Source organism: Mytilus californianus, unplaced genomic scaffold (genome assembly GCF_021869535.1).
Source record: "Mytilus californianus isolate M0D057914Y unplaced genomic scaffold, xbMytCali1.0.p SCAF_6, whole genome shotgun sequence".
Taxonomy (NCBI): domain Eukaryota; kingdom Metazoa; phylum Mollusca; class Bivalvia; order Mytilida; family Mytilidae; genus Mytilus; species Mytilus californianus.
In genome coordinates, this window is record NW_026262712.1 from 72,365,280 (window position 1) to 72,377,640 (window position 12,361).

The window sequence follows — 12,361 nt, forward strand, 5'->3', positions numbered from 1 at the left end:
GCTACATTAATCAAAGGAAATATTACAATTGTCATTTAATATGGAATAACTATTAACTATCTAAAAAATACAACATGTATGTAAATCCTAGGACAAATATAACAATCACATGGTGATGTTTAACTATACTTTCATTTCTACAAAATATAACACATATATAATCCCATAACATATGTATTATTATCACATGTAAAAATATAACCATCTTTACAAAGTATGTTACATACACATACATGTGATGGACTGTGAAACTCAGATCAGGAGATTGGGAAATTTTGGTCAGGAGATTAGGACTCAGATCAGGAAGTTTTTAATCGACATAAATTTTGTCGTAAATGTAACCCTGTGCTGTAAAAATTGTCTTTTAAAGTGTGTTTTCTTCAACTTTCCATTCGAATGTATTATGTTTAAGTACCCTTGTACTAATAAAGATTCTCTATCTCTTTAAATTTTTTAATCCATATCTTTTACATCATTATTCTATAGGGCAATCATCACATTTAGATCACTTGTGTAACTATCTGCGATTGCAATTAGTTTTTATTTGCATATTCACATACACATTCAAACTACAATCAAGGCTTGTAGATGTGTAGTTATTATATAAATTTCAATTTAAGCCTTGAAATGAAGTATAGAACCCTCAAATAATTTTCAAATTATTATTTTTTTATTTGTCCTAAGTTATTTAAAATCATTTAATTACCATCCTTTTATGATTATTTGTTCAATTTATATTTTATTTATATTCTTTTAAAAATTTACATTATTTAAGGAATGTAACTTAAAACAGGATAAATCAAGGGAAGTAACCCAATAAATACACAAAGTTTTTATTACACAACGGCAGTTAGCCTGAGGTAAAAATGTTTGACACCCAAGCTGACAAGTGAAGCCATATAATTATGCATGTTAATTGATTTACAGGTAATGTTAGTTACACCAGATGTCTGTGATGATATGTTGGGCAGAAATTTTTCATGAATGCTACCCAAATTTGTACTTGATCTTAGTATTGTGTATAGGTTTCATGTTTGGTTGGGGCAAACTTAAGTTACAGAACGGAAACTAAATATTTGGCAATTTTTCGATTTATAAAGGGGCATAACTCAATAATGGTTAAAGTGACACTACCCAAATTCAACTTGATCTGTGTTTTAATCAGTGGATGGCAAAATTAAACATTGCATTGTATAAAGCATTGATTGTAGTTGATACAACTATAATCATGGACAAAGGAAATTACTTGAACAATGACATCATTGATATTTTTAGAAAAACAAGAGGCTCTCAAGAGCCTGAATTGCTCACCTGTAATTTTTTGCTCAAATCTTTCATCAATGATTATTTTTGCTTTTTAATATATATTAATGAGTGGCTTTAAAATTCCATTGAGATGTTCTTTGTATCTGTCATATTTTCTTCAAAAGCAAAGAAATACATTTTACCCCTATGTTCCATTTTAGCCATAGTGGCTATGTTTCTTGACGTACAAGAAAATAAAATACAAAATTTATACTAGATACTCTGAAACTCATTCAGCCCAAGTTTGGCTGAAATTGATTCAGCAGTTTCAAAGGAGAAGATTTTTTAAAGTAAGCAAACTAGATGAACAAATTGTGAAAAATGTCTTTAAAGGGCAATAACTCCTTAAGGACACATTCGACAATTTTGGTCATATAACTTATTTGTAGATCTTACTTTGCTGAACATTTTTGCTGTTCACAGTTTATCTTTATCATTAATAATATTCAAGATAATAACCAAAAACTGCAAAATTCCTTAATATTACCAATTTAGTGGCAGCAACCCAACAATGGACTGTTAGAATCGTCTGAAAATTTCATGGCTGATAGAACTTGGCCTATTGAACATTTTAACCTCTCATTAGATTTGTTCTAACTCCTTTGTTTTTTTAGATATAAGCCAAAAACTGCATTTTACCCCTATGTTCTATTTTTAGCCATGGTGGCCATGTTTTTTGACGAAACAGAAAATAAAACACAAACTTTATTCTAGATACCCTCAGGATCATTCAGCTTAAGTTTGGTTGGAATTGGTTCAGTGGTTTCAGAGGCGAAGATTTTTTAAAGTTAGAAAACATGATAAACAAATTGTGTAAAATTGTCCTTAAAGGGCAATAACTCTTTAAGGGGTCAATTGACAATTTTGGTCATATAAAACTTATTTGTAGATCTTACTTTGCTGAACATATTTGCTGTTTACAGTTTATCTTTATCATTAATACTATTCAAAATAATAATAAAAAACTGCAAAATTTCCTTAAAATTATCAATTTAGTGGCAGCAACCCAACAATGGGTTATTAGATTCATCTGAAAATTTCAGGGCTGGTAGAACTTTACCTTATGAACACTTTTACCCCATGTCAGATTTGCTCTAACTGCTTTGGTTTTTGAGATATAAGCCAAAAACTGCATTTTACTCCTATGTTCTATTTTTAGCCATGGCGGCCATGTTTTTTGAGGAGACAGAAAATAAAACACAAACTTTATTCTAGATACCCTAAGGATCATTCAGCTTAAGTTTGGTTGGAATTGGTTCAGTAGTTTCAGAGGAGAAGATGTTTGAAAGAGTTTACACCAGACGGACGACGATGATAGACGACGACGCACGCCAAGTGATGGCTAAAGCTTTTTTTTTGCAATTTTTCCATTTGTAAAGGGCATAACTCTAGAACAGTAAAAGTGACGCCACCAAAATTCAAACTTGATCTGTGTATTGTGGTAATAAGCATATAAACATTGTGTATAAGTTTCATAACATTTGGTTGAGGCAAACTTAAGTTAGAGAACGGAAATGAAAAATTTTGCAATTTTTCCATTTATAAAGGGGCATAACTCTAGAACGGTTAAAGTGACGCCACCAAAATTCAAACTTGATCTGTGTATTGTGGTAATAAGCATATAAGCATTGTGTATAAGTTTCATAACATTTGGTTGAGGCAAACTTAAGTTAGAGAACGGAAATGAAAAATTTTGCAATTTTTCCATTTATAAAGGGGCATAACTCTAGAACGGTTAAAGTGACGCCACCAAAATTCAAACTTGATCTGTGTTCTGTGGTAATTAGCATTGTGTATAAGTTTGATAACATTTGGTTGAGGCGAACTTGTTAGTGAACGGACGTACGGACATATGGACGGACGTACGGACAGACGGACAAGGGTAAAACTTAATGCCCCCTCCACTTCGGCAGGGGCATAAAAACAGAACAATTCTAACAAACTGTATTAGATATGTTTTGGTTTTTGTCATTTGGTTGCTGTCTCATCAATATCTGTATACCTCACACCTACTTTTATCCATACAATTATCAACACATACCCATCCATCCAGACAAGGTGAACACTCTGACTGTGCACCAAATGAATGTTCTGTAGGACTTCTATCACATGGGTCTGTTCCATTCTCACATCTTCCACACATGTGTGTTTCTCCATCTCCCAGGCAATAAGAGGATGTATAACACCTCTCACAACTTGTATCATCTGTATATATTAGATAAAAACATAGATAAACTGTTAACACATATTTGTTATTTTGATAATGCAAATATTCAAAGTCAATGAACCATGACTGAAGTTACAGGGCTAAACCATCTCCATAGAAATGAGATGTGCCAATGCTAATACAACTGCATACCAAATACCATTGACTTTTCATAAGTTGTTCCCTTTAAACAAAGCTAAACACAAACATTAACTTGTAAACAATGTAAAAGTCGATGAACCATAATGAGGGGGTGGGGTTATATAATCTCCATGGAAATGAAACTTGCAAATTCCAATACATTTGCATATCAAATATCATTGACTTAACATTAGAGATTCATCTTTAACTGATCTAATCACAAACTAACACATGTAAACTAAGCAAAAGTTTCAAAGTCAATGGACCATGACTGAGGGGTAAGGACCAAATATTCTCCATAGAAATATGCTTATACAACTGCATACCAATTATCATTGACCTACCACAAACGGTTCCCCTTAAACTGACATAATCACAAACTAATACATGAAAACTAAGCAAAAGTTTGGAAGTCAATAGAGCATGACTGAGGGGGCGGGGCCAAATAATCTTCATGGATATGAGATATGCCAATGCTTATACAACTGCATACCAAATATCATTGATCTACCACTAGTGGTTCCCCATAAACTGACCTAATCACAAACTAATACATGAAAACTAAGCAAAAGTTTCAAAGTCAATAAAGCATGAATGAGGGGCGGGGCCAAATAATCTCCATGGAAATGAGATGTGTCAATGTTTATACAAATGCATACCAAATATCATTGACCTACTACTAGTGGTTCCCCATAAACTGACCTAATCACAAACTAATACATGTAAACTAAGCAAAGTTTTCAAAGTCAATAGAGCATGACTGAGGGGGCGGGGCCAAATAATCTCCATGGTAATGAGATGTGCCAATACTAATACAACTGCATACCAAATATCATTGACCTACCACTAGTGATTCACCATAAACTAGACCTAATCACAAACTAATACATTGTTGACGCCGCCACCGCCGCTCCTGGAAACAGCATTCCTATGTCTCGCTTTTTGACTCCGTCAAGGCGAGACATAAACGAAAGGTAATAAAGGCTTTTGAAGAACTATAGGCTCTAAAGAACCTGTGTCGCTCACCTTTAATGTCAATGTGCATCTTCAACAATGGACACTCACCAACATTGTGGTCTAGAATAGAATTAAAGACAAAATCTCTTTTTTGTTAATCTTGTAGTGCTGATCATTTTTTCTGTCTACAGTTTCTTTCTATCTTCTTTAGCTTTAGCCCAAAACAAAAAAGAGTAAAACAAATTGTCATTTAAGGGCAATCAGTCTGATAAAGTGTCTACTAATGATTTTGGCAAAATCTTAGTTACTTGTAGATCTTGTCATGCTGATAACCTTTGCTTTTAAAGTGTCTATCCATCTTTTATAGTTTTCATGATAAAAGACAAAATAAATAACTCAATAAGAAGTCAACTTACAATTTCGGCAATTTGACTTATATATAAAAATAAAAAGATGTGGTATGATTGCCAATGAGTCAACTCTCTACAAGAGACCAAATGACACAGAAATTAACAACTATAGGTCACCGAACCGCCTTCAACAATGAGCAAAACCCATACCCCAGTCAGCTATCATATGTAGATTTTATCTTGCTGATCATTTTTGATTATTTAAGTTTTTTTTATATCTATCAAAATATTAAAGATAAAAGATAAAACGCAAAAAAATGGTAAAAATAGCCATTAAAGGACAAAAAATCAAATAAGGAGTCGTCCACGATTTCCTCCATATGACTTATTTGTAGATCATGTCTTGCTGATCATTTTTGCTTATATAAGTTTCTACCAATCTAATATAATTTTTAAACATATATGGCAAAAACACAAAAAAATTGATAAAAACTATCATTAAAGGCAAATAGGGGGGGGGGGGGGGGGGTAATAACTAATAACTGGAAATAAACTTCTTGACACCACTCAGGTGAGTTAATTATGAAATCAGTTTCAGCTTACAATAATATTGTAGTGCTAGGGGACATCCAGATAACTCCATCCTTAATCCTATGTTGTTTGTCCAATTCCTGGGGTTAATTCTGATATACTGAGACACAATCGGTGGGACAAGATCTGTAGTCCTTATAGTGTCCTGGTCATTATTACCTAGAAATATCTAAAATTAGAAATATATTATTTGTTCTGATAACTATGTAAATATCATGGCAGGATTAAAATTTACTTTTGTATCTATCATGGCAATACCCTGGTGGATGAATTTTTAATATGCATCTTGAAAATGAATACCACTTTTTATTAGTATGCCCTGGCTATATAGATCAATAAAGCCTAAATATTTGCCAATATGTAACTACTAAATTACAGTATTTATTTTCATTAACTTCTGTTTTTACTTATTATGAAATTGTATAATTACATAAATCTGCATGGCCTATAAGATCACATATCAGAACTTAATGGTGTTTGTTTTCTTATTATGCATTTTATGTATTCCTCTCTGCTGTTTATCATTTGTTATTTTGTAAATACTGTAAATTCAGAAATTAGTGTGTGCATTTATTATTGCGACTTTTCAAGAATGGACAAAATTGCAAGTTAAATTATTGGGATTTCCAAAAAATCGTCATACAGATCTATGTTTCAGTGAGTTCTTATTATTGCGATACTCACTCAGTCGCATTATTCGCATTAATAGAAACCTCGCAATAATTTCTGAATTTACAGTATGTTTTTGTTGTTATAGCATATTTAATGCTTTTGGCAATAAAGTATGCATTCATTCATTTAACATGCAAGTCAATAAGTTTTTCTAAGGGAAAATTCCAAGGACACTGAAACTATTGCTTAAACTTTACATGTCTTATCAATATACTGCTTGTATTATCAAATACACATTGTTAAATGGAATATACCTAAAATCATTACATACTAATTAGAAGTAAATACAAGTTAATTTTATGTGTAATACAAGCAAAAGCAATTGTTCTGTACCAGCAATGATGATATTGATATCAGTCATGGTTGCAAAGGCCTTATCAAACCCCTTATCTGTATGACATCCTGCAATCAATATCAGTCATGGTCGCAAAGGCTCATATAATCAATATATATCAGTCCTGGTTGAAAAGGCTTTATCAAACCCCTTATCTGTATGACATCAAATAATCAATATATATCAGTCATGGTTGAAAAGGCTTTATCAAACCCCTTATCTGTATGACATCAAATAATCAATATATATCAGTCATAGTCGCAAAGGCTTTATCAAATCCCTTATCTGTATGACATCATATAATCCATATCAGTCATGGTTGCAAAGGCTTTATCAAACCCCTAATCTGAATTATATCATGTCATGTGAAACATCCAATTAAGATAGGTAATAAAGTGTATACGATTTGGCTTTTTCAATATGCTGTATCTACCCTCAACTAATACAATACCTCAAGCAGAGCTTTCAGGGTTACTGTGAAATCATTATTATTCATGGGATACAAATTTTCTTGGATTTCATAGGTATTAGTTGATCAATGAATTTAGGTTTTCCACAAAGTACAAATTTTCAATAGGCTTGTATGCAAGCTTTGGCAAAAACAAGAAATCAAGTATCCACAAAAATACAATCTTTCCTCAATCCACAAAAATAAATGAATCCACAGTATATTGGCATCTCTGGTTGATACGGGTTGGATATTGAAAAAGCTATATAATATTCTACATTAATAAGTACCATATTAATTTTTTTTTGTTGGTACTACAAAGTAATGATAGTTTAGTACTTACAAATTCCCCGGCATCATTTTTGTAAAGTGTCCAGTTTCCTGTAGTATTATCAACATAATAAACTCTGAATGCTGTTACCCAATTAGCTTCATCTTGCTGACCTTGTAAATTTATCTGTTTAATCTGATAAAACTCTTCCATGTTGACCTCTATGTATTGGTCAAGGTCATTGGTACCTGCTACCCATCCTCCAGCAAGAGGACCAAACACAGCTGAAATATAAAACCTTGATATATGTTTTCTGTGGTTATATATTAATATATTTTGTCCTTTAGGTTGTATTGATTGTTGGTTGCTTAATGTCTAGTGGCAAATATTTCATGCATGTTCAAGAACAAATCAACAATAAATACAGTAGTCCTGTAATAGAGGCTGTCTGCTATGGAGGTCTAGAAAATTTTGACTGCCTCTGGAAAATTAAGGTAAATTGGATAGGGACAGCAATTTTGCCTTGTAACTGGCCACCTACAGAACCCTCAAAGAGTTGTTGCAAGGTTTCTTAACGTGCATAGAGCGTGGAACTCTCTTTACACGAGGCACCAGATTTAATGTCCACTCTGACCAGATGTGGCTGCCTATTTGTACATCCTGCACAGCCAAACAGATGCCAACTTTACTAGCCTTCGGAAGAAGAACAAAATGACCATATTTCTATTCCCCAGTCATTCTTGGGAGGGTTTGTCCTTTAGGGACTTTGGTATTGATGTAAGATTACTGATTGTTTTATTCATTCACAACTTTTCTGCAATCAGAGCAATCTAGAAACTGATTTATTATATGGAAACTTGTTGATTGTGAAAGACTGTATGTATGTTGAGCTCTAGATGTCATCATTTTCTGGTGTTGTTGGATTGTTGTATCATTGAAATTAACTGCACATCTACAATTTTTCATATTTATTCATATTTCAAGGTAAATTATATCAAAATTTAGATCAAGTCCTTTGCAATTTTTCAATGGAAAACACTTTCACAATTGTGTGAAAGACTAAAAGACACAATATTCTACATGCTTTTGATATATTATTTTTTGTTGGGACACCTGCCAGCTAGACATGTACACCTTACAATCATTCCATACACCAAATATAGTAGACCTATTGCATGCAGTATTAGAAAAAAAGACCAAAACTCAAAAACTTAACTTTGACCACTGAACCATGAAAATGAGGTCAAGGTCAGATGACACCTGCCAGCTAGACATGTACACCTTACAATCCTTCCATACACCAAATATAGTAGACCTATTGCATACAGTATAAGACAAGAGTGCACACGCTGAAATGTCTCGCCTTCTTTACTAACCATTGATATTATGTTGATAGTCCTAAATATAAAGCTTTACTACAACTATCACATACACTTAACATGATCCAAGAAAATGAGGTCAAGGTCATATAAACCAAACAAGAAATACATGTACACCTTACAATCATTCAATACACTAAATATAGTTGACCTATTGTTTATAGTTTCTAAGATACAGACTTAACCAAGAAAACTAAACATTGACCAATGAACCAATAAAATGAGGTCAAGGTCAGATGAACAATGCCAGGCAGACATGTAATACAGCTTGCAATCCTTCCATACAACAAATATAGTTGACCCTATTGCTTATAGTATTAGAAAAACAGACCAAAACACAAAAACTTAACACTGAGCAATGAACCGTGAAAATGAGGTCAAGGTCAAATAAAACCTGCAAGACTGACAGGTATATCATAAAATATTTCCATACACCAAATATAGATGACCTATTGCATAAAGTATTAGAAAAAAAGACCAAAACTCAAAAACTTAACTTTGACCACTGAACCATGAAAATGAGGTCAAGGTCAGAAGACACCTGCCAGCTAGACATGTACACCTTACAATCATTCCATACACCAAATATAGTAGACCTATGGCATACAGTATAAGAAAAACAGACCAAAACACAAAAACTTAACTATAACCACTGAACCATGAAAATGAGGTCAAGGTCAGATGACACCTGCCAGTTGGACATGTACACCTTACAGTCCTTCCATACACCGAATATACTAGACCTATTGCTTATAGTATCTGAGATATGGACTTGACCACCAAAACTTAACCTTGTTCATTGATCCATGAAATGAGGTCGAGGTCAAGTGAAAACTGTGTGACGGGCATGAGGACCTTGCAAGGTACGCACATACCAAATATAGTTGAACTATTGCATATAGTATTAGAAAAATAGACCAAAACTCAAAAACTTAACTTTGACCACTGAACCATGAAAATGAGGTCAAGGTCAGATGACACCTGCCCGCTAGACATGTACACCTTACAATCATTCCATACACCAAATATAGTAGACCTATGGCATACAGTATAAGAAAAACAGACCAAAACACAAAAACTTAACTATAACCACTGAACCATTAAAATGAGGTCAAGGTCAGATGACACCTGCCAGTTGGACATGTACACCTTACAGTCCTTCCATGCACCGAATATACTAGACCTATTGCTTATAGTATCTGAGATATGGACTTGACCACCAAAACTTAACCTTGTTCACTGATCCATAAAATGAGGTCGAGGTCAAGTGAAAACTGTCTGACGGGCATGAGGACCTTGCAAGGTATGCACATACCAAATATAGTTATCCTATTACTTATAATAAGAGAGAATCTAACATTACAAAAAATCTTAACTTTTTTTTCAAGTAGTCATTGAACCATGAAAATGAGGTCAAGGACATTGGACATGTGACTGACGGAAACTTCGTAACATGAGGCATCCATATACAAAGTATGAAGCATCCAGACCTCCCACCTTCTAAAATATAAAGCTTTTAAGAAGTTAGCTAACGCCGCCGCCGCCGTAGCCGCCGCCGCCGCCGCCGCCGGATCACTATCCCTATGTCGAGCTTTCTGCGACAAAAGTCGCAGGCTCGACAATAAATAAATCCACAATATTTCAATATTAATCTAAATTACTTATGATGAAATTCACTGATTTTAATGCAGACTTAAAAGTCCATTCCACTGATTGCTGTTCAATTTACACCAATTTTCTAATCAGAATTTTAAACATCTCATATTTTGCTACAAAGTTGTCTATGAAACTTACGATCAGATGCATTATTTTCCAATCTGGCTCTGTCTGGTAGGGTCAGTTTACTTCTGGATGACGATGCTGTCATCTGATCATCTCTTATTAAACCATTATATACACCAATATAATCTGAGCAGGCTAAAAATAGACATATTAACATGACTGGGAAGTGGTTGCTGTGAGCCATGTGAACGCAATCAAAATGCAATACATATGATTTAAAAAGTCAAAAGAAGGAACATTTGTTCTAATAATCATAGTTTCAAAGTTATCATTGGTAAGTCACTGAAATACTGAGGCTATAAAATATATGTTGAAAGAATTCTTGCATATGAATAACTAGACATCATTGAAATGGGAGCCATCTCTGTGGGCCCCGCTGTAAATAACATGTGGTAGGACATGGGGTTGTCAACTGAAACCAAAGTTTTTGACCTTTGAGCTAGGAAGTTGTACATACATTATGACACACCCTCTGGTGTTGATTAATATACATGTTAAGTATAAAGTATGAAATCATAACGGTTCTCAAGATATAGAGCTGACACAATTTGTCAGTGACGGACCGACAGACGGACAGACGGACGGACCTTTGACCTAGGAAGTTGTACAAACTTTATGACACACCCTCTGGTGTTGGTTAATATACAGTATGAAATTATAACGGTTCTCTAGATATAGAGGGGACACAATTTGTTAAAGACGGATAGACTGATCACTATAGGGTGACCCACCACCAAGCGGGGCCCTAATTATGAAAATGATATCAATTATGGAAATTTTTTTGAAAAAGGGCACTGTCAATTTTGTAAAAGGCTTTTAAACATAATTTCCCCTTTTTAACGCCAGGTAAGGTACTTCCTCACAAGAGTACTAAAGGATAAATATAGATTACTGACACATGTGGGAATTTTCACATTTAAAAAAAATTGTTAGCAATGTATTCTTAAATCATTGTACAGCAAGCTTTTTTTCAAATCTAAAAAAAATATTTATTGTACTTAACAAATAGTAAAATTGCACAATAGTTCATTTAAAATAAAATCGGGAATGGTGTCAGGTACTGGTTGTTGTATATTTTGTTCAGAATATTTAGGGACCACATATCTTTTGTTTCACATCAAGTTCAATAAACCTATTTGGTTTACAAGGAATCAATTCTGTCGTGACATTTAATTTGCAATACTTTGTAGAGAGAAATAATCCTATCTTTTTTTCCTTTTGGGCTCGTTCTTGATTAAGGTTGTTGATCCTCATTCCATTATTAAAGCTGGTTGAATAATCTGATAATGTAGCACTGGAGGAAGGTTCTTGCGGGTGCCTCAACGAAGTCTTCTTTTGTTCATGTATGCCATGGCTAATAGGTTAGCGTTAGTTGCAATGGCGGTTCTTTTACGGATGCAGGGGTTTACCATTACAATTAAAAAAATTACAATGTCAGTGAACCAATGCCTGGTAAAACTTCAATACGATAGAATCCCTAAAGTGGATATCTCATGTATGCAGGGTTGTTAAGATAAAAAAAACAAAATGTGAAAGCAGTTATAACAATAAATAATAAAACTTACTATAATTAATGACCCAATACCCTGGTATCCTGAGGTAGACATCACCAGATGATTGGTTGACTGTGAATAACATATTGGTTCTGTCTAACAACTCATCTATCAGACAAGTATTACTGATATTGACTGTAACGTTGACAGCACTACCCCTGGGTGGTGTCCCCTGATCTATCCCAATTATCTCTAACGTTAGTTCTGTGCTTCCATTGTATACCTCACGTCTGATATCAGATATGTAGTTGTAATCTACTGGTGGACTGAAAAAGTACTAGCTGTATTATTTAAGAGAACAAAATTATACATCAGTTTTATAGCTTTTATTGGATCACAACTTCTGTGTTGTGTTTTGTGTATTATTGTTTG

General features: G+C 33.7%; 1 protein-coding gene across 2 annotated transcripts in view; it reads right to left on the reverse strand.

The window, feature by feature from the left end:
• LOC127706896 (uncharacterized) overlaps nucleotides 1–12,361 on the reverse strand; it is a 63,385-nt gene that overhangs the window by 28,467 nt on the left and 22,557 nt on the right. For both annotated transcript variants that reach the window (XM_052211622.1, XM_052211621.1), the window contains exons 16-20: nucleotides 12,002–12,255; nucleotides 10,449–10,571; nucleotides 7,348–7,559; nucleotides 5,563–5,719; nucleotides 3,347–3,510 (exon numbers count right to left, since the gene is read on the reverse strand). In XM_052211622.1, the coding sequence (XP_052067582.1) occupies nucleotides 3,347–3,510; nucleotides 5,563–5,719; nucleotides 7,348–7,559; nucleotides 10,449–10,571; nucleotides 12,002–12,255 (910 nt within the window). The remainder of the gene's footprint in view (nucleotides 1–3,346; nucleotides 3,511–5,562; nucleotides 5,720–7,347; nucleotides 7,560–10,448; nucleotides 10,572–12,001; nucleotides 12,256–12,361) is intronic.